Below are 20,037 nucleotides of genomic sequence, written 5' to 3' on the forward strand. Positions count from 1 at the left end.
TCCCATGTCCTAATATCTTTTCTCTCCCACTACCTCTGCTGGGTGGTGGGCTAGAAGAGAGGTTGAACCCTTATTAAAATGAGTGCTAACAATGTTCTGCTATACCCACTGTTGTTTTAAAAACAAAATCCCAAACGGTCGGTTTACCAAATGAAGACTCGGGAGCCGGACTCTGTGGTGAAAGCCCACTAGCTCAGAGAGGCAGAGAAAGCATCCAACTGACCTTCCTACTCCTCTGACATTCCAGAAGGAAAAAGCTTTCTCCTTCTCTGTGCTGTCTTAAGTACTCTTCATCTTAAAGACTGTCCTTTCTAATTATTTTTGCTCACTTCCTCTCAGTTGGTGGCTTGCTCTACCTCTTGACCTGTCGGTGACTTTATTTAGTAGGGTTGAGTCACAGCACAACACGGTTTTTCCAATACACAGTAGGGAGGTTCTAAATGTGAGCCAATATCTTGCAACAACCCATGGATCGGAACGTCTTCAGCTATCATCAGAGAAGCTTCCTCCGACAGAAGATGGGAACTAATACGGACTCACACCTGGGCAATGTTCAGAGAGTGAGAGGCCTTGGCACACTCGGTCCTAAATGGGATGCCTCCATCAAATCTCTCACCTCAGTGCTCAGGCAACTGGAAGAGAAAGAAGTGAGATTGTAAGAGCCAGAGGGGTTGGGTGATACCAAGGAAACAGTCTTCAGACACAACAGGACTGACTTGGGTAGGTGATGGTGCAGAAACTACTGAACGACAGGACCTACAGTTTCAAGTCAGGTGGGGCCTCCATTTTCAGACTGGAAGTGGACACAATCTTCCATCCCCAATAGGAAACTATCTCTAATTGACATCCACTTGCAAAGAAATAAAATGGTTTTCTTCATTCAATGGAGTCTCCATGCTCAAAGGTAGACAGACAACACAAAATGAACTCAATGGATCTGAGTTTGGGCTTTTTGTTTTGTTTTCCTTGTGTTTTGTGTGTTATGTTACAGATTCTGTGTTTACGTGTCTTTCCATTTCGTTTTACTTGTGTTTTGTATGCACAGATTCTGTGTTTACGTGTCTTCTCTCCTCATACTTCCTCTTTATTATTTTTCTTTTTTAAAATTCTGGTTTGTTTGACTCTGTTTTTTTAAAGAGAGAGATAAAGAAGGCATGGAGTCAGGCGGTTGGGGGAGATTGGGAGAACCTTGGAGGAGCTGGGGGTGGGGAACCACGATCAGGAAATATTGTATGAAAAAATTATTTTCAATACAAAACAGTGGCAGGACACGTCAACAAATATTTCCAAAGGCACATCACCCTCAGATTGTACGTTGCTGTAGTACTAGTGTAGTACTAGTGTACTAGTATAGTAGTGTACTAATGTGGTAGTGTAGTTAACGCAAATCTCCCCAGCTGCTTGGTTGTAGTCCTCAATAGCCGGTTTGTTTTATCCACAGTCCAACTTAGAATCACAAAAACAATTTAGCATTAAACCTTTTTTCTTCTTGAACCTAGAACTGTCTGGTACCCTTTTCTTCATCTCTCATGACATCGAAGAGATTGAGAACTTTATTTGCAGAAGGTCCCCTAATTTGTATTTGCTTTCTCGTTGATAGACAAATTATATGCTTTGTTAAGAATACTGTGTCCCTTTCTGTGCATGACAGGACACAAGGTGTTAGCTTTAATCACTCGATTAAGGCGATTTTCTTGCTGTGAAGGTCTCTTCCACTTCAGAAAATAATCCGTGGAGTGATTCCTGGAAACCATAGGGATATCCTTAACCGTTTCCTAAGGAATCCGTTGTTACTACGGTGGCTCTAAAGCAATGGTTTTCTACTTGCACAATTTCTGCTACATTGATGTCTCTCTTTCCATTAACTTGCATGCTCTAGAATCCCGCAGTCGACTAACCCCTAGGGCCTATGTTTTCTCATCCTTACAACTGAGAGACTCACATTTTAAAAACTATAGTTGACCTGTAAAGTTCCCATAAAGATCTGCAAGTCATCCACCAGAGGGTGGCAGGGTCTGGGAGCGACACTCAGGCTTGCAGCTCGTGTCTGCAGAGCCCGCCCTGCTTCTCTGCTGGCGCCCTGCCCGCGCACCTTCAGGGAACAGTAGCCATGGCTCCGGCACGTTCTCGCGAGAACGGCGCCTCCGGGCACAGCGAAGGTCCTCAAGCCCTTTCGGCCATTTCCACAACCCGCGCCGGTCACCCGCCTGCGGGGCCTCCTGCGCACGCGCACGCGAAGCCGGGCAGTTGGCGGAGGCGTCCGCCGCGGCCCCCTGCGCGCCTGGTCTGAGGCGCGGCACCGCGCGCACTCGCGCTCCGGAGCGACGGGCGCGCAGGCGCGGCGGGGAGCGAGGTCGCGCAGGCGCAGACGGCGTTGGTTCGAGAAGACCTTCAGCGTTGCCTTGGTGGAGCGGGACGGGCCCACCCTCGGGTTGTAGGTGAGGCGGCCGCTGCCACGGGCCGGGGGGGCGGAGGGCCGGCGGGCCTGACGAGCGAAGCCCGCGGAGGAGGAGTTGAGGGGCGACGGCCTAGGGCGAGGCGAGGCGGGGAGACTCCGCTGCCCGGACCCTTCTGGTCGCCTGAGGGCGGGAGTAGCCGCCCTGGGCCGCGACCTTCCGCCGCGCCCGGCGTGCGCACTGGCGTCCTGCCCCGGGCCAGGCTGGAAGGAGGGCGGTTTCTAGAGAGGGCGAGTCCTGGAACCCCAAACCTACACCGGACCCTGCCCTCACCTCCCTCTCTGACGTGTCTAGCACCTGTCAGGCGTGTCTTGCACTCTGACGGCCGAAGGGAGGATGCTCTTCATGCATCTTAAAAAGCAGAAACAAGGAACAAAAGAGAAGCTGTATCATCTAGTTAGTGCCCTTTGTTTTTCCCTCTGGGTCTAATGCAGCCTTGGGGCATGGTGCATATCTGTTTTGTAGCGTTAATAGAATTGTGAGGTTGTAGCTTTACTCTCGAGTAACATGGAGTCTGTGTTTTCTCGATTTTTGCTTGATCATACCAGCAGTGCATTTCCCATCAGAATATGGGCCCGAATGGAGGACAGTTTGGGCATAAACGACTCCAGTTAGCCACTCGACATTTGCAAAGTGATGATTTTGAGAAACAGTAAATCTAAACGCTAAAAGCTTGTAATTAACACTTACACATTCCGGCCACTTTGGAGTATTTTTCTCTGATCAGTTTGAAAACCTAAAACTGTATAAACGTTTCTGTCTGGATACATAAGACCTCCATTTCTATACCTCCCTCCCAGAATGATGGCAAAAGATTTACATTACTACCGAGACTGTAAAATTACCCTGTTAGTGAACTCTAAACCCTGTAACGTAGAGCAGAATTTTATGATAGATTGATGTAGAACATCAATACCACTCATTTGCCTCGACTCTAACTTTTCCTTTTGGTTGGTGCCTGGGATAAAACTCTATGTAAGACAAGCACTTGACCCATACACCATCCCCCTTTCTCTTTATAATTTTTGGGTGTGTTGTGTGGTCTTGTTTTGTGTGAGCATAAGTATGCATGTGGACTCCAGTGGTTGATGTTGGGTATCTTCCATAATTGCTCTCCATTTTAGTTTTTGAGAAAAGGTCTTCTCACTGAACTGAGAGCTCTAGGATTCCTCCTGTCTCTGCTCTGCCCCTACCCCAATGCTGTGTGGGCCCTGGAAATTCGTACTCAGTCCCTCATGCTTATATGACTGACACTTTACCAACTGAGCTATCTCCTTTGCCCTGACCTTATATATGATTTTTTTTTGTATGTTCTTTCCTCTTAACTTCATATCATAGTGTGTGCATGTGACAGGTACAAATTTTAAATGACTTCCCAGTTAGGAAATAAGTCATGCTGAATATGGTGGCACACAGCTATAATCCCAGCTCCCTGGAAGCTCAGACTGGACTATCATATGTTGAGGGGTTAACTTTGCCTACACAGTAAGTTTGAGACCAGCCTGGGCTGTAAACCAAGGCCCTGTTTATTTATAGGCAAAGGCCTAGCAGGAATTAGATTAAGAGTTGGACCGACTATAAATACACAGGCTAGTTATTTAAATGATTTGCACGGTGTCCATAGTTCAAGCATAGTGACTGTAATTCGAAGATGTGTTCAACCTGTTGATTTGAAGCAACTTCATCTACAAAATTTATGTTCAATAACTTTGTCATCTATTAGGGTCATGCTCAGGAACTATGCAGTCAAGCTTTTTTTTCTTCTGGATACGGGGCCTCACTGTGTAGCACCCCTGGCTTGCTTCATACTTTAGAAATTGTGTCTGCCTCTGCTTTCTGAGTGCTGGGGTTGAAGTCATGTTTCACCGTGTCCACCCTAGGTTTTATTTTTATCTGTTTATATATTTCTTTTTTTTTTTCTTTTTTTCGGAGCTGGGGACCGAACCCAGGTCCTTGCGCTTGCTAGGCAAGCGCTTTGCCACTGAGCCAAATCCCCAACCCCGTTTATATATTTCTTGTGTGCTTGTGCATGCTTTTGCTTCTGCCCATGTGTGATGGTCAGAGGGTGACTTGGGGGAGTTGCTTCTATCTCCCGTGTGTGTCCAGGCATCTGGTTGTTAGGTTTGGTGATAAGTACCTTGTTGAGCTATCTTATCAGCCCCAGATTAGAGAATTAGTTTGTTTGATTTGTTTAGATGCCTGCATGCCACTGACTGACTGTGTCAGAGGACAACTTGTGGGAGTTGGTTCTCTCCTTCCACCGCGTGTGTCTGAGGGACAGAACTCAGGTCACGAGTCTTGCCAGTTACTGCCTTAATTCCACCTCAAATCTCCTGTCTTAATATGTTTACTTTTTTGTAGTGAGTCACATTCATAGGTATCTTTGGCTGCATGTGGCTTCCAGGTGGGGATGCTTGGAAGCTGACTGGTATTTGGAATTTTCTGGTGTCATAAAATCTAGCTGATGGAATTATTTGAGGTAGTTGAGTGATCGCTTAGACTTAGCTTTTGAGGCTTTAACAGGAAGACAACCGAAACTGCTACAGGGATCTGCTGTGCAGAGGGATGAGGGAGGCTGTATTCACTGAGGATTCAGTTTGAGGGTTTTCCTGGCTTTCTACAGAAGTTGGGTGGATATTGAGTAGGCAAGATACAAGCACCTTGGGTTTTCAAAGGTTTTAATTTCAAAGTTCATACTTATTTTTGGTAAGCAGGTTATTGCAGATAGATTCTGTTCTATTTCTGGTTAACAGTAAAAGTATGACATTTTAAGAAAAGCTTTGGGAAAGATCATATTCTTGAATAGCATATTTCATTTAGTAGGTTTTTAAACATATCTGTGTATCGTGTGTTTGTATGTATGTCAGCTGTGTGCAGATCCTTGCAGAGGGCGTCACATCCCCTAGAGTTGGAGTTACAGGTGGTTCTGGGCTGCCTGACACCTGCTCTTAATTGCTCAGCCACCACTCCGACTTTCGTAGGTGGGTTTTTGTTTGTTTGTTTGTTTGTTTGTTTGTTTTGAGGTAGGATCTTGGAACCCAGACTGATCTTGGAGTTGAAGTCCTCTAGTCTGTTAAGAAACCTGGTTCAATCTCTTGATGCCTTCTATTTTGTTTTTAATTTTGTTTTGAGGCAGGGTCTGACTAAGTTGTACTTATTGGCCTGGAACTTTCTGTGTACACAAGGCTGGCCTCACACTGCCTTTCCTCTGCCTCCTGAGTGCTGAGAGTAAAGGCATGTGCCACCACTACACCCAGCTTCATAGCTTTTAAATTTTATTTTTATTTTTACTTTTTTTGTAATTTTGTGCATATGGGCATTTTGCCCAAATACATGTCTATGTGTCACATGTGTGTGGTGCCTGTAGAGGCCAGGAAAGGTCATTATAGCCCTTGGAACTGGAGTTAAAGATGATGTGAGAGGCCATGCTGATGCCCTTTGGAAGAACAACCAGTGCTCTTAACTGTTGAACTGTCTCCAGTCCCATTGAAGCTTTTCTGGCATGGCTATGGTATGGGGATTGACCCTGGGGCCTCTGTGTGCTAGGCAAATGTTCTACTACTACCTATGTTTCCAGTTCTCTTCAATTTGTTATTCTTGTCTCTCAATCAGTCTCACACTAAGTTGCCAGGCCTGGACTCGTTCTGTGGTCTAGGATAGGCCCACACCTGTGATCCTCCTGCTTCAGCCTCAGCTAGGATTTCAGGCTTGAACCATCAGGTCTTATTTTAGGGATTGAATTTCAGAGTAGCAAAATATTGAAATCCTGAAGGCCTTTAACTCATCTCCCCCCTTTTTGGAGACGGAGTTTCCCTAAATTGTCTAGATTGGCCTTGAACTTGTTACTATTCTGTTTCAGTAGCTTCGCTGAGATTATAGGCATGCATCAGTATGTGTTTTTTCTGTGGTGTGTGGTATTGGGATTGAACCCAGATCCTTACACCTCAACCCTGAGGACTTAATTGCATGTTTTTACAGTTGCATGAAAATTTCCCTTTGGTCCAGGTTATAGCTCAGTTGGCAAAGCACACAATCTGAGGTTGACCTTCAAAGCCCATTTGGAAAGGGCAAGCATAATAGTGTGTACACAGAACCCCAGCTCTGAAAAGGTGTGAACAGGCAGAAGGACCTTGGGGCCCTGTCTGGCTGTCACAGAAAAATGTCGATGGCACTTGAGCAATAAGACACATGCATGTGTGCCTGCACATGTGTACTATGTAACATTAAAAAGAATAAAGCTGTCTAACAAGGCCCGTGAGACTCTTGTCTTTGAAGTGCAATTAAAATGGTAAGTTCTGCATCTCAAGAGTAAATAAACTCTTAGTTTCTAGTTTTAGGAACGGAATTCCATCTTTGAATTTTGATTGCATTAGGTATTAGTGTTAGTGGTGCAGAGGGAAAAGATCCCCATGAAAGAGTGGACGAGTTAGGAGTGAACGTACTAAATGGTTAATCTTTGTTTCCTTTCAAGATATGTGTAGCACACCAACTTACTGCGACCTAGGAAAGGCTGCCAAGGATGTCTTTAACAAAGGGTATGGTAAGTACGCAACGTCAAGGTTTGTGTTTCATCAGGGCTGGTGGTGAATTCTCAGGGCCAGGCATGTGCTTTCACAGATCCTTACAACGTTTGCTTTGTAGGTTGCTGGGGAATAGTTCAGTTGGTGAAATGTGTAAGATACGCTCTGTTAGTAAAGTGATGGAAAGTGGCCATTAATTTACATTGCAGTATTAAGGCTGCTAATAGCCTCTTACCTTTCATTCTGTAGGCTCCTTTAAACATTGGGAGTAGTTATTATCCACATACACATACATAGACGTATCTAGTCTCTGTATAGAGACTGTATCTGTATCTATATCTGTATCTGTATCTAGTCTCGGAAGTAGCATCCACATACAATATTTATGCCTTGTTTCACTAGTTCTGGTTATGATTAAAGTGTGTATCCACCCTCTGTAAAAAGCTGTTTTGTTTTGTTTTTTGTGTCTTGAGACAACGTCTCACTGTATAGCCCTGGCTGACCTGAACTTGCTGTGTAGATCAGGCTGGCCTGGAATACACAGAGATCCACTTGCCTCTACCTTCTGAGTGCTGGGATCAAAGGTGTGTGCTACCATTCCCAGCTCATATAATGCTTTTTGATATACTAATTTTTAATGAAAGTAGAGGTCATATTTTTATTTCTTTGGTAACAAATTATCTTTATTACAATTAGAAAATGTTCTAGGTTTTAGAATTTGAAGTTTTTAATTTTTCTGTGCTGTATACATTTTTCCTCATTACTAATGTTCATTATATTTTTACCTTACCTGCACCTGTACACATAACACAAATGTTCATATACACGTGCACATAAACATACACACATAGAGATATTTGAGTAACTTTAGATTTTAGACTAGTGCATTTTTTACTTTTACATTTTTAGATGTATGTGTTTATTCATTTTTAGGACATTTAGAATTATACTTCTTTTGTCATAATTCAGTTTCTTTTCAAGTTCTTGTCTGATGAGAATACCATGTGTTTTCAATATGGATGTGTAATGTATTACTTTCATATTTTTTAAGTTGAAAAAAACTGGAGCAAAAGTTAAATTGCTTGTCTTTGAATGTTTCTAGGGTTTGGCATGGTCAAAATAGATCTGAAAACCAAGTCTTGTAGTGGAGTGGTGAGTACCTAATATATTTTTAATAGGTAAAGCATGTTGACGTAGGGGAACTGGTTTAAAGTAATTCTTTCCTGTTGTATAAAGCAGCATGCCCTTGACACTGCTGCCTGCCCTCCAGCAGTGCCCTTCTCTGACTCGCTGGGTCTGCAGAGCCAGGAGACAGGTTGAATTTGCAGTTGGATTCTTGTCTTCATAAGAGTGTTAGACATCTGGCTCTCAGATGATACAGAATGTATATTTTTGACTCCTGTCATATATGTAGAAACTTTCATGAAGGTGTATGAGTACTGAAACCTTTACTTCCATATAATGGTTTATACAAGTTTTATTCCTGTTTTACAAAAATTTATTTTAATCTGTCTTTTTCATTGATTTATACAAAATATAGAAATATAGTTTATATATATATACACAACAGTTTATATATATATATATATATATATATATATGTATATATATATATATATACCAGATTATTTTTTATTTTTAAAAGTGTATTAATTTATTTTATGTGCGTGGGCATTTTGCCTAGATATATGTGTGTGTACCTTGTGTGTGTTTGGTCCCAAGAAAGCCAAAAAAAGGATGTCAGACCACTTGGAACTGGAGTTATAGTTGTGAGTCACCTTGTGATTGCTGGGAATCAAACCCGAGTCCTTTGCAAGACCTCATTTTTATGTGTTTTTTGTTGTTGCTATTTTTTCTTTCCTTTTCTTCTTTTTTAGATAGGGTTTTTCCTGTGTATCCCTGGCTGGCCTGGAATTTGCTCTGTAGACCAGTCTGGCCTTGAACTCACAGAGACCTCCTACCTCTGCCTCTTGAGTGCTGGGATTAAATGTTCATTTGCACTACCACTGGGCTTGGTTTTATGTTTTTTAACTGATTCTCTTTCAGTCTTTTTTACTAGAAGTTAAGATGTTGACATAGTTTTCAAAACATCATTAGCCAGACATTCAGTAAATCTCAGCAAATGGATTAACTTTTTCTCCTGATAGTGTATATTGAACCTAGAACCTCATGCATGCAAGGCAGGTACTCCACCAGTGAGTTACAGCCCTAGCCCCACCCTGCTCTTACTTTTTGACTTGAGACAGGGTCTTACTGAGTTGGCAGTGTTTTCCTTGAACTCGGCCTGTATCCCAGACAGGCTTGAACCTTCTGTGCTCCTGCCTCCACCTTCTCATAACTGCTTAGTAGGCCTGTATCACTAGGCCTAGTGGGCCGACCCCTTTCCTCTTTTCTTTTTTTCTTTCTCCTTTTTTCTTTTTCTTTTTTTCCCCTTTCTTTGGTGCTGGATACTCAAGGCCTTGTGCACACTAGACAAGCCCTTCAACATTGACTCTCACCCACGAGAACTTTTAATTCAGTGTATTCTGATTTATTTTTACAGGCTACATCCTTATTCAGACCTATATAAATTTTATTCATGAATTAGTTGTTTAATTAGAAGGATGAAAGGTGTGTGTTTTGTGTGATACTTTGCATTGCACTGTGCACAGCTTTGGTTTGTCTCGGGCACTCCTTCCCTTGTTTCTCTGTCATCAATGAATATATGCATGACCTGACGCTCTAAGGAGGCTATTGTATATATGGTTCTGTTGAAATAGGAAAACTACACATTTTAGAGTTTTCACAAGTTACAGTAGTTGTGTTGGAAAAGTCAACTGTATCTTTCTCTCTCCTTTCATGCTGCTGTGGTGCCGGTGTGCATTCAGATGGTGAGGAAAAGCCTTCCCATGTGCTTGTTCTGTCTGCTTTTGTCTCTGCATTAGGATTAATTTTTGTCTCTTGTACATTTTTTGTTTTACAGTGATCTGTCTATGTTGCTTACAACCATTAAACGTATAGCTGGCGATCACTTTCATGTAGATTTTATATTTATTTCACTGTTGTCAATTAGACCTAACTGAGGCAATGTCTGCACTTCAGCTTAAAATAGTGGTAGCCTTGTCTGTGAATCTGTGTGCCTGATGCTCTAAATTCTTGATAAAAGCTTCAGACTTAAGGGAGAAGGAAGACACAGACTAACACCAAAATAGTTACATTTGCTGTATCTGTCATTTTTGGAAAGCAAATATAAAACCTACAATATTAGACAATTAGACTTATTATTAAAAGCAAACAGTTTTCACATTAAGGGATTGACCTGAGCCATTAAACATGGCTTGTGCTGTATCATTTTTCTTAATGCCTTGACCTAAGTGGACAGCATGATTTTTGTTTTGGAAGCTTTTTGTGTAGTGTGAATAAACAAAACGTAGCTTCTCACAGTTTCATCTGTGTAGAACTTGAGTTAGGGCTTAAGGGAGCATTCATGTTGCAGTCAGTGAGATCCCACTGCCCAGGAAGGGTAGTCTTTCATTGCTGCTGGCCAGATTTCAGAAGCGCTCTTTGAAAACAGGGTCAGGCAAGTTTCCTTCTTGGCAGTCACAGATTGTCAGTGACAGGTGTTGACTGTTTGCTTCCCTAGAAGAAGGTCTTTTCCTAATTGCTCATTGTCATAGGTGGGAAGGACACTGAAGTTGGGAGGAAGATGCATTTACAGCATTCACAGTGATTATTTGATACTTTAGGCCAGATGGAGGATGAGGAAAAAGGGAATTTAAAATTCTGTTTTATTGTGAACATAGGTAGATAATTTTGATGTTGTTTGAAAATGTTTATGGTGAAAGTTTTACAGACAGTTTTGTGGTTGAAGCATTCATGTTTCACAACACTATACATACTTTAATGCTATGTCAGTATATAATTGAAAAAGACCACATTTACGTTAAGTGTATTTTTTATTTTGTTTTGTTTTTGGAGCTGAGGACCGAACCCAGGGCCTTGCGCTTCTGGGTGAGCACTCTACCACTGAGCTAAATCCCTAACCCCTTAAGTGTATTTTTTCACAATGTTTTTTCTTTTCTAGTGCTGGGATGGAACCCAAAGGGTCTTGAGCATACTAGGCAAGCACTTTACCTTTAAGCTACTTCACTCACCTATAAAAGTACATTTTAAAAAGCAGTAGTTGGGGCTGGAGAGATGGCTCAGCAGGTAAACGTATTTGCTGTACTTGCAGAGGACCCAGATTTGGTTCCTAGCACTCACATACAGTTCACACTGCCTACGATTCTCCTTTCACTGGGCATGACTTTCTGGTCTTTATGGGCACCAGGTATACACATAGAATACAGACAGACAGACATTCATATAGACACATAAAATAAAACGAAGTAGATCATAACTAAAGCAATAGGCTGATGATACAGCTCAGTGATAGAGATGTAAGCAGGGCCTTGGGTTCCAACCCCAGCACACACACCCCCACCCCTCACTCCACTTCACCCCTGGCTACAAAGTACTAAACTGTTGACTATAAAGAGAAAGTGGAAGCTGGTGTTTAGGTTCTTAATCACCTCTAAATTTACTGTTTGACAAGGATTATAGAGAATTGATAGTCATCTTAGACCATGAAAGTGAAATTCTCAAAATTCAGTATTTTTGCCTTTCTAATAAAGGCATTTATTTCCATGAGAAATATTTTTCTTTTAAAGTTAAGAATTTAATATGCTTATTAAAAAGAATATGTGGAATAATAAATATCAATAAGAAGAGAGGAGTAATGGAAAGTTCCAAACCTGGTTAGAGACAGAAAGAAAGTAGAAGGTATGTTGATGAAAGATAGGGTTTTGGTAAAAAGTAAATTGTATTGTTTCTGATGAGTTTAAAGTTCTGTTTTCAGGAATGAATGGTTTCTGTTTTGGTGAAATCATTTTAAAATAATTATTTTTTCTTTTTTTAAAAGGAATTTTCTACTTCTGGTCATGCTTATACTGATACAGGGAAAGCATCAGGCAACCTAGAGACCAAATATAAGGTCTGTAACTACGGGCTCATCTTCACCCAAAAGTGGAATACAGACAATACTCTTGGGACAGAAATCTCTTGGGAGAATAAGGTAAGAAAAGGCACTAGAAGTTATTTGTAGGTTTAATAACTCATAATGTCATTATAAAAATAATAACTAGGACTGGAGAGATGGCTGAGCTGTTAAGAGCAAACTCTGCTCTTACAGAGGACCTGAGTTCAATTCTCAGTGCCTTGTGCTCACAGCCACCCATAACTCCAGCTCCAGGGGGATCTAATACCTCCTACCCTCACCAGTACCTGCACAAGTGCACCTGAATACATGAGCAAAAACAATAAAAATAATTGTCAAAAAATTGAACAGACACAAAATAGAATCTGAGTGGGATTTTAACATGTTTTCTTTCCTTCTTTCTTTCTCTCTTTCTTTCTTTCTTTCTTTCTCTTTCTTTTTTTCTTTTTTATAGAGCATTTTTGCATTTTTATTTCCTTTCTTGGTGTGTCTTAACTTTTCTAGGAACCTGCACTGTATCTTTGTTCTGATTAGTTAATTATGTTACACAGTCAGTCCTTTCCTAAATAGAGCAGACTTTCTAATTTAGATTACTTTTGTAATCTACAAAATCATCTGTGCAGAAATGTTTCAAGGAGAAAGTTGATTAGCTGATTTTTGTCAAGACACTCACTGTCTTCAGGGTACTGTAATTTTCTTTTGGAGAATGGATCTCTTGTAGTCCAGGCGAGCCTCAGACTTTCTTTGAAGTTAACCTTGAACTCCTGACTTTGGTGCCCGTACGTTCCAAGTGGTGCAGAGATTACAGGAGTGTGCCACCGTGCCCAGCTGAGTTTTCAAGGTGCATCTATATTAGCACATATGGAATGGTATAGCTGACGAAGTTGTTTCTAGTAACGTCAGGTTATCTTATAGTCATTTCAGGAGAACAACAAGATTATTTTGTTACATTGGAACAATTTTCATCAGTAATTTTGGTTATTTAATCAGGATTTGGCTTGTTACATTTAATGTTTAAAGGTTTTGAGATGGTGTTCTCATTATGTCACCTAGGCTGACTGTAAACTTCTGGGCTTAAGGTTTTCTGCCTCAGCCTCCTGAGGAGCTGGGACGATAGGGGCTTGCCACCATAACCAGCTTCATTTATATTTTGATGAGAGAACTGAGGGCTGGGTTTGAGGGGAAGAGGGTTAAGGGGAGAAAGAAAGGTGGGAGGTAAAAGCTGGGAGTGGTGGTGTGCACCTCTAATCCCAATGCACTGGGGTGGGTGTGTGGAGTGGGAGACAGGGAGGTCTGAGTTCAAGGCTAACCTGATTTACAGAGGGAGCCAGGGCTAAACAGAGAAACCTTGTCTTGGAAAAAAAGAAAGAAAGAAAAGATGGGGGAGGTAATTTATTATATAATTTACTATCTGGCTTTCTTTAATGACTTTGTTATTAAAGGACGTGGGAAGGAGCCTTAGCATTGGTGTTTTGAGTTAAAGAATTAAAAATTAATTGTTAATTGACAAATTTTTGTTTTACAGTTGGCTGAAGGGTTGAAACTGACGGTTGATACCATATTTGTACCAAACACAGGGTAATTATCCAAACCCATTTTTTTCTGTAGGAGCAGGGAGAAAGGGGAGGTTGTTTTAGCAATGCTAGAATTCTTGTGTCTTTATCCTCAAGGCAGCATAACATGTACACTAAAAGGAAATTAAAACAGGCACATCTATGCCATTAGGAATTAGAAGGGCCTGAGACGCTAGTCATCTGTATCCTGAAGACGGATGAGACTGGCAAGAGTGTAATCTAAGAGTGTAAGAGAACGAACGGGGTGCTTGTTGTGCTGCCGTCTTGGTTTCTGAGCCTTGGAAGTCCTCAGGCTTAGTCTGTTTGCCCTTGTTTCATTTCTTATCTGCTTAACCTGCTCTCTGCAGTCCGAAGGCAGGGAGGCTAGATAAATGCACAGTGAAATTTGGTTGTAGCTGTGACAAGGGGTCTGTCCTCCCTGTCACATGCCTTAATTATGTTTAGAATAAATAATCTCTTAAAAGACTTGTAAGGCAAAACTAATTCTGAATGTTCAGCATTGCTATTAAAAATATATTGTGACCGGGTGTGTTGGTGCACGCCTTTAATCCCAGCACTATGAAGGCGGGCGGGCAGATCTCTGTAGTTCCAGGCCAGCCAGGGCTACAGTGAGAACCTGTCTAAAACAAGCAACAAACTTGTGCATTTCTCCTAACAGGTTAGTTATTCGTTTTGATGTAACATTTTAGCACTTGAAAATACTTGAAGATCATTTATTTCTCACGTGTCAACATATTATTAATTTGGCACTTAAATATCATACTACTTATGGAATATATATATATATATATATATATTTTTTTTTTTTTTTTGGTTCTTTTTTTCGGAGCTGGGGACTGAACCCAGGGCCTTGCGCTTCCTAGGCAAGCGCTCTACCACTGAGCTAAATCCCCAACCCCGACTTTATATTTTTTGACAAATGTTTGTATCTGTGGCGCTCTGTGTGGTGTTTGAATATGTGTATATATTGTATAATCAAGTAGGGTACGTATATCTGTCACCTCAAACATCATTTCTTTGAGTTGAAAGCAAATTTAAATCATTGCATTTGTTTTTTTTTTTTTTTTAAAGACTTATTTGTTTGTTTATTTATTATAAGTACACTGTAGCTGTTTTCAGACACAGATGCAGAGTGCATCAGATCTCATTACGGATGGTTGTGAGCCACCATGTGGTTGCTGGGATTTGAACTCAGGACCTCTGGAAAAGCAGTCAGTGCTCCTAACCACTGAGCCATCTCTCCAGCCCCTGCATTTGTTTTTGAGATGTGTACTTTATGTTGTACCTGCTGTGCAGCAGAGAGCAACAGAACGCTTTCCTCTCTAACAGTGTCTGTTGATATGCTCATTCATGCCTTACAGAGTCAATCATGAAATGCTCTGTTATTTTATATAATGACATACACATTTCTGTGTGTGTGTGTGTGTGTGTGTGTGTGTGTGTGTGTGTGTGTGTGTGTGAACTTTGTTTGTTGGTTTTTTGAGTAGAGTTTTTTTTGTGTAGCCCTGGCCTCTCCTGGAGCTCAGAGCTCCACCTCACTGTACCTCCTAGGATTAAAGTGCTGGGTTAAAGGCGTGTGTCTCTCAGTCCCCACTGACAGAGATGAATCCTAACAGTTGTGGAGCTAAGTCACTTGCAGCATTTTTTTTTCTTTTTTCTTTTTTTCGGAGCTGAGGACTGAACCCAGGGCAAGCGCTCTACCACTGAGCTAAATCCCCAACCCCTCACTTGTAGCCTTTTAACCACACATTATGCCATCTACTTTGGGGAGGGTCTGACTTTACACCTCACTGGAAATGTGAACTCATGGTTCTTATGTTGTTTGTTTTTACAGGAAGAAGAGTGGGAAATTAAAGGCCTCCTATAGACGGGATTGTTTTAGTGTGGGCAGTAACGTTGACATAGATTTTTCTGGACCGACCATCTATGGCTGGGCCGTGTTGGCCTTTGAAGGTTGGCTTGCTGGCTACCAGATGAGTTTTGACACAGCCAAATCCAAACTGTGTCAGAATAATTTTGCTCTTGGTTACAAGGCTGAAGACTTCCAACTGCATACTCATGTGTAAGTGTTCATTCTGTCTTTAGTGCCAGTGTCATTGCTCTGAGAGGTGGGGGTTTTTAATGCTAAGTTAAAAGCGATGTAATACTGTTTGGTGGGCGCCAGTTCTGCTGCACAGTCTCAGTCCTGCTGCACGGTCAGGAAGTCTGCACACGAGTGTGTCGGGCTGTGCTGCTGTTTGTTTCTGCTGTCAGCTCTCACCCCAAACCGTGGGATGTTTTAGCATCTGTAAACCACTGAGTGCAGACCCCACAGAGCATGTATATACTTACTTCACTGTTACTTTTGACTTCTTTTGACTGTATCTGGAAACATGTTTGGAACACTAAGAACAACCACCAAATAATTTGAGCGAACTAGAACTACTCTGGTAATTGTGTCTGGAGATTTTCATGTCTTTGGTTAGAGCCTCGTTAGTACCTCTGTTGCATCCAGAAGTAATAGGGATCGCAAGGTAATCCTGGGTTTCAGTGTTGGCTGAGTCATCCTCAACTTGTATTTACAATATAGTTAGGTTTCGGTGTTTTAAGACAAGATCTTATGTAGATCAGGCTGCCCTCAAACTCACGTTAGCCTTGACTGACCTTGAGCTGATCCTCTTGCCCACACTTTGCAGTGCTGAGGTCATAGGCAGGAGCGAGCTGTGTGTTCCTGAGGTATTGCTCTAATACCTCAGTACACTCAGTGTAGAAAGTGGTCTTCAAACACTGTTGTATGCGTCAAAGAGTCTAGACATTGTAAAGTGTTCTCACTCTGGGTGCACAGGAAGTAAAGCTAGTATTGTCTTTATTCCTCCGTTTATCTCTCTTTGCAGTATTTATGGACCTAGATCCTATGAGAGCGACTTAGAGGTTATAGTTTCTAAATTTTATGAAAGATACCTATAGATTACATATTTACCTGAGGTGCTTGCCGTTGAGCATAGTTGAATTCTGTCTTAAAAATTTTTATTACATTGAAGAGCCAAGCAAATCAGTCAGGAGCTCCTGTGCTTTAACTGGTTTCTTACATACTTTAGTTTTGTCTTGTGTAATAGTCATTTGTACTAGAAATTTGCTAGACTTCATAGTTGCAAAATCGCATTTGTTCCTACATCTTAGCAGTAAATGAATGAGTCTTACTTGTTTTTCATACCATGAAAACAGAAACGATGGCACTGAATTTGGAGGCTCCATCTACCAGAGAGTTAATGAGAAGATCGAAACATCAATAAACCTGGCATGGACAGCTGGCAGCAACAACACTCGTTTTGGCATCGCTGCTAAGTATAGGCTGGATTGTAGAACTTCTCTGTCTGTGAGTGCTGTCAGATTGGACCCTGCTTGTAAATGAGTGCTGTAGTACCGTCGTAGTTTGCATGCTCTTTATTAACCGCATGGCCTCACTGCTGCGGTGAAAAGGTCATTATATCTAAGGCAGGAAGTTTGGGTTCGAGTTCTGATTTCTCAGCTGCTGTGTGGCCTTGACCTCAATATATTCTTACGTGTAAATTCATGGGAGTAGATTACTATTTTTACTACTAGTAGTTTCTTAGAGTAGTAACACTAACAGAAATTGAGCCCTTAGGTGTAAGGCTTTACTTGTATTACCCCATGTAAGTCTCATAACTGTTTAGTGTGGTGAAAGGCAGTATCCTTCTTTCTGTTTCACAACCTGGAAACTAAGTCAGGGTCCTACTAAGCGGCAGTGTCAGACTAGGAATCCAGATCTGCCTTATGACACCTGAGGTCATGTTGTCATAAACTCTAACTGCTTCATCATTGTCCGAGGTTTAAACTGGCATCTTCAGGAATTTATTATAGGTCAGGCATGGTGCTCCATGCCTGTAATCCCAGCACTAGGGAGGCAGAGCCTGGCAGACCTCTATGTTTTCTCCAGGATAGTCAGGGCTCTGAAGAGAGTCTCTGTCTTAAAACAAGAAATTCATTTATAGAGATGTTTGGTAACACAGTGTGCTTGAAAAATCTTTCAAGAACGTTAAAGCATACATTTTTATTACCCACAATTCCCATCAGTCCTCTTGATCTTTTTATTTTTTCAGTGTTAATACTTCTAAGTTTGTCCGGTTACTTTTAGCTTTAGAAACCTTGTACATGAAGTAGTTTCTGCATTGAACTGGCACGTTGTGAACTTGTTTTCTAACTGCTGCTTCTTCATCTCTTAATCTTAGGCCAAAGTAAACAATGCCAGTTTAATTGGACTGGGTTATACGCAGAGTCTCCGACCGGGTAAGTAAAAGGCATTAGTTAGTGGAGGGCCAGGACAGAAAGTTCCGAAAAGAATAATCTTTGCCACCACTAAAATAATCACTATGGGTTAACTCAGGCTTTCTGTGATAGCTTTGCGTACTTTACAAAGTAGAAGAGAGCAGGTGCTTTTGTTATAAGTTTCTAACTGTGATTTCTAACTATAATGTAAATTTCTAATTAGTTGAGAACTATGATTAATCACTAGCTTTTGAACTTGGCTCATCCCTCATTATTCTAAATATTGAACTCCAAGTAGTCATCATGCATCAGTCAGCCTAGACAACTGGGCCATTTCAGTCTAGCTTACGCCTACCTGTACTCTATCCTATTCACTTAGATCCATTATTTCTAGAAAATTTAGGTCTGAGTATAGTACTAGGTACAAGTAATTATGGTGTTTTCTTCTCCTTAGGAGTCAAACTGACCCTGTCAGCTTTAGTGGATGGAAAGAACTTCAATGCAGGAGGCCACAAGGTTGGCTTGGGATTTGAACTGGAAGCTTAATGGGGTTTTGAGTAGAGTATCAATTGTCCCTGGAAATGAAGAGAAATGAACCCACTATGTTTTGGCCTTAAAATTCTGTGAAATTTCAAAAGTGAACTTTTTATTCTTCCAAAGAATTGTAATTCTTCCCACACCGAAGTCTAGAGATTACAGATCCATCCAGTGGGAGTTCCTTGAAGGCAATGCCTGGAAATTGTCATGTTTGTGCCACATTTCAGTTGAGTTCTGCAGAGTTAATTTAAATATGTTCCTCAGCAACAACGTAGTGTCACGTTAAAGGAAGTGATCTGCCCGGTCTGTACATCGAGTCCTGCATGTCCCAACTCCACTTTCCATGACCTTTTGTTACATCAGTCTCTGCTCTAGTGAGACCTTTGGTTTGCATCAGAGTAAAATAAACCCATCACATTTGGAACATAATTGTTTATCTGATTTATTAGTAGTGGTTGGTTGGTTTTCGAAAGTGGAGTTATTTCTAAAGTGGTGTGTCTAAAAGGTAAATGTGTTTTCATCCTCCCTTTGACTTCTGGTTCTCACTGCACCCCTAGAGGGATGAAACGGTGCCTGTGCTCTGCTGTGGAGGAAGCCCTGCTCGAGCTCGGGCAATCAATAGCAGGGACTCGGATTCCTCACAACCCTCCTCCTTCACTGCTGCACTTTGACTTACTTCCTGTGTATGTTGTTAGCCTTTTAAGACAGCTCATAGGTATGTTTATAAAGGCCAGAGTACTTATCTCCTTTTAGGGTACACTTTATTTTTTAAATGTCTTTTCTTTTTAAAAATTACTTTAATATTTACTTGCTGCCCTCTCTTATGTCACAGTGACAGAACACTGAGCAAGGCTACTCACAAAAGCAAGCCCATGTTTCAGAGGTTAGGATAAAGTTGTAGCAAAGGCATGGTGGCAGCCTAGAGCACATCTTGCAAGTAGGAAGCAGAGAGACATCTTGGAAATTTGAAATCTCTAAGTCTACCCCAGACACCTCCTAATGCTCCCCGAACAGTTCTAGAAACAGGGGACCAAATATTCAAACTCAAGCCTATGGAGGACATCCCAAACTACCACAGTCTCGTGTGTGTGTGTGTGTGTGTGTGTGTGTGTGTGTGTGTGTGTGTGTGTGTGTGTGTGTGTGGTCTATGTATATACTAGCTGTATATGGCTGTTAAAATTAGTATAAGCACACCCGAGCCACAGAATTTGAGATTTAATTTTAATTACTTTAAATTTAAATGATTACATGTAGCAGCGGCTGCTGAGTTGAACAGTATATTCTGTAAGATTTCTAGGAGTGACAGGAGTTGCAGGGGGTAGGCATTTAATAGGTAGCACGAATTTGCCCTTCAGATGTTTGGTATCAAGTTATATTTCTATCATGGGTGCTTGTCCACGCCCTTACGTGCGCATTAACACTGTTGCCACACTTTCAAATATTTATTTAGTAGGTGAACGGTTGTATCTGCTTTTGATTTATACTTTCAGTGGCAAGTGAGAGGGCTGTTTTCACATATTTACTGGTCATTTACATTCTAAATACCCATTAGGATTCCTTGCTGTTTCTAAGTGGGCTGTCTTAAAATAACTAGATAGCATTTTCTCTTCGAAAAACTCCAGTGTAAGACAGTACTTAACACTGACAGGCCTGTCCTGAAGCCGCCAGGC

General features: G+C 41.4%; 2 protein-coding genes across 2 annotated transcripts; one reads left to right on the plus strand and one right to left on the minus strand.

Moving 5' to 3' along the window:
* Positions 1-171: 171 nt before the first annotated feature.
* On the minus strand, positions 172-3,055 carry Vdac3l1 (voltage-dependent anion channel 3 like 1). The gene is made up of 3 exons (XM_006253365.1): positions 3,002-3,055; positions 1,943-2,659; positions 172-632 (listed from the first exon to the last, which is right to left on the minus strand). Exons 1-2 carry the CDS (start codon positions 3,053-3,055, stop codon positions 1,946-1,948), a joined length of 768 nt encoding a protein of 255 aa, XP_006253427.1. The 3' UTR covers positions 172-632; positions 1,943-1,945.
* Positions 2,352-18,796, plus strand: Vdac3 (voltage-dependent anion channel 3). The gene is made up of 9 exons (NM_031355.2): positions 2,352-2,438; positions 6,928-6,996; positions 8,079-8,128; positions 11,916-12,068; positions 13,516-13,568; positions 15,399-15,626; positions 16,769-16,919; positions 17,794-17,851; positions 18,285-18,796. The coding sequence occupies exons 2-9, from the start codon at positions 6,930-6,932 to the stop codon at positions 18,374-18,376; spliced, it is 852 nt and encodes a 283-aa protein (NP_112645.2). The 5' UTR covers positions 2,352-2,438; positions 6,928-6,929; the 3' UTR covers positions 18,377-18,796.
* Positions 18,797-20,037: the final 1,241 nt, after the last annotated feature.

This window comes from Rattus norvegicus, chromosome 16 (genome assembly GCF_036323735.1).
Source record: "Rattus norvegicus strain BN/NHsdMcwi chromosome 16, GRCr8, whole genome shotgun sequence".
Classification (NCBI taxonomy): Eukaryota; Metazoa; Chordata; class Mammalia; order Rodentia; family Muridae; genus Rattus; species Rattus norvegicus.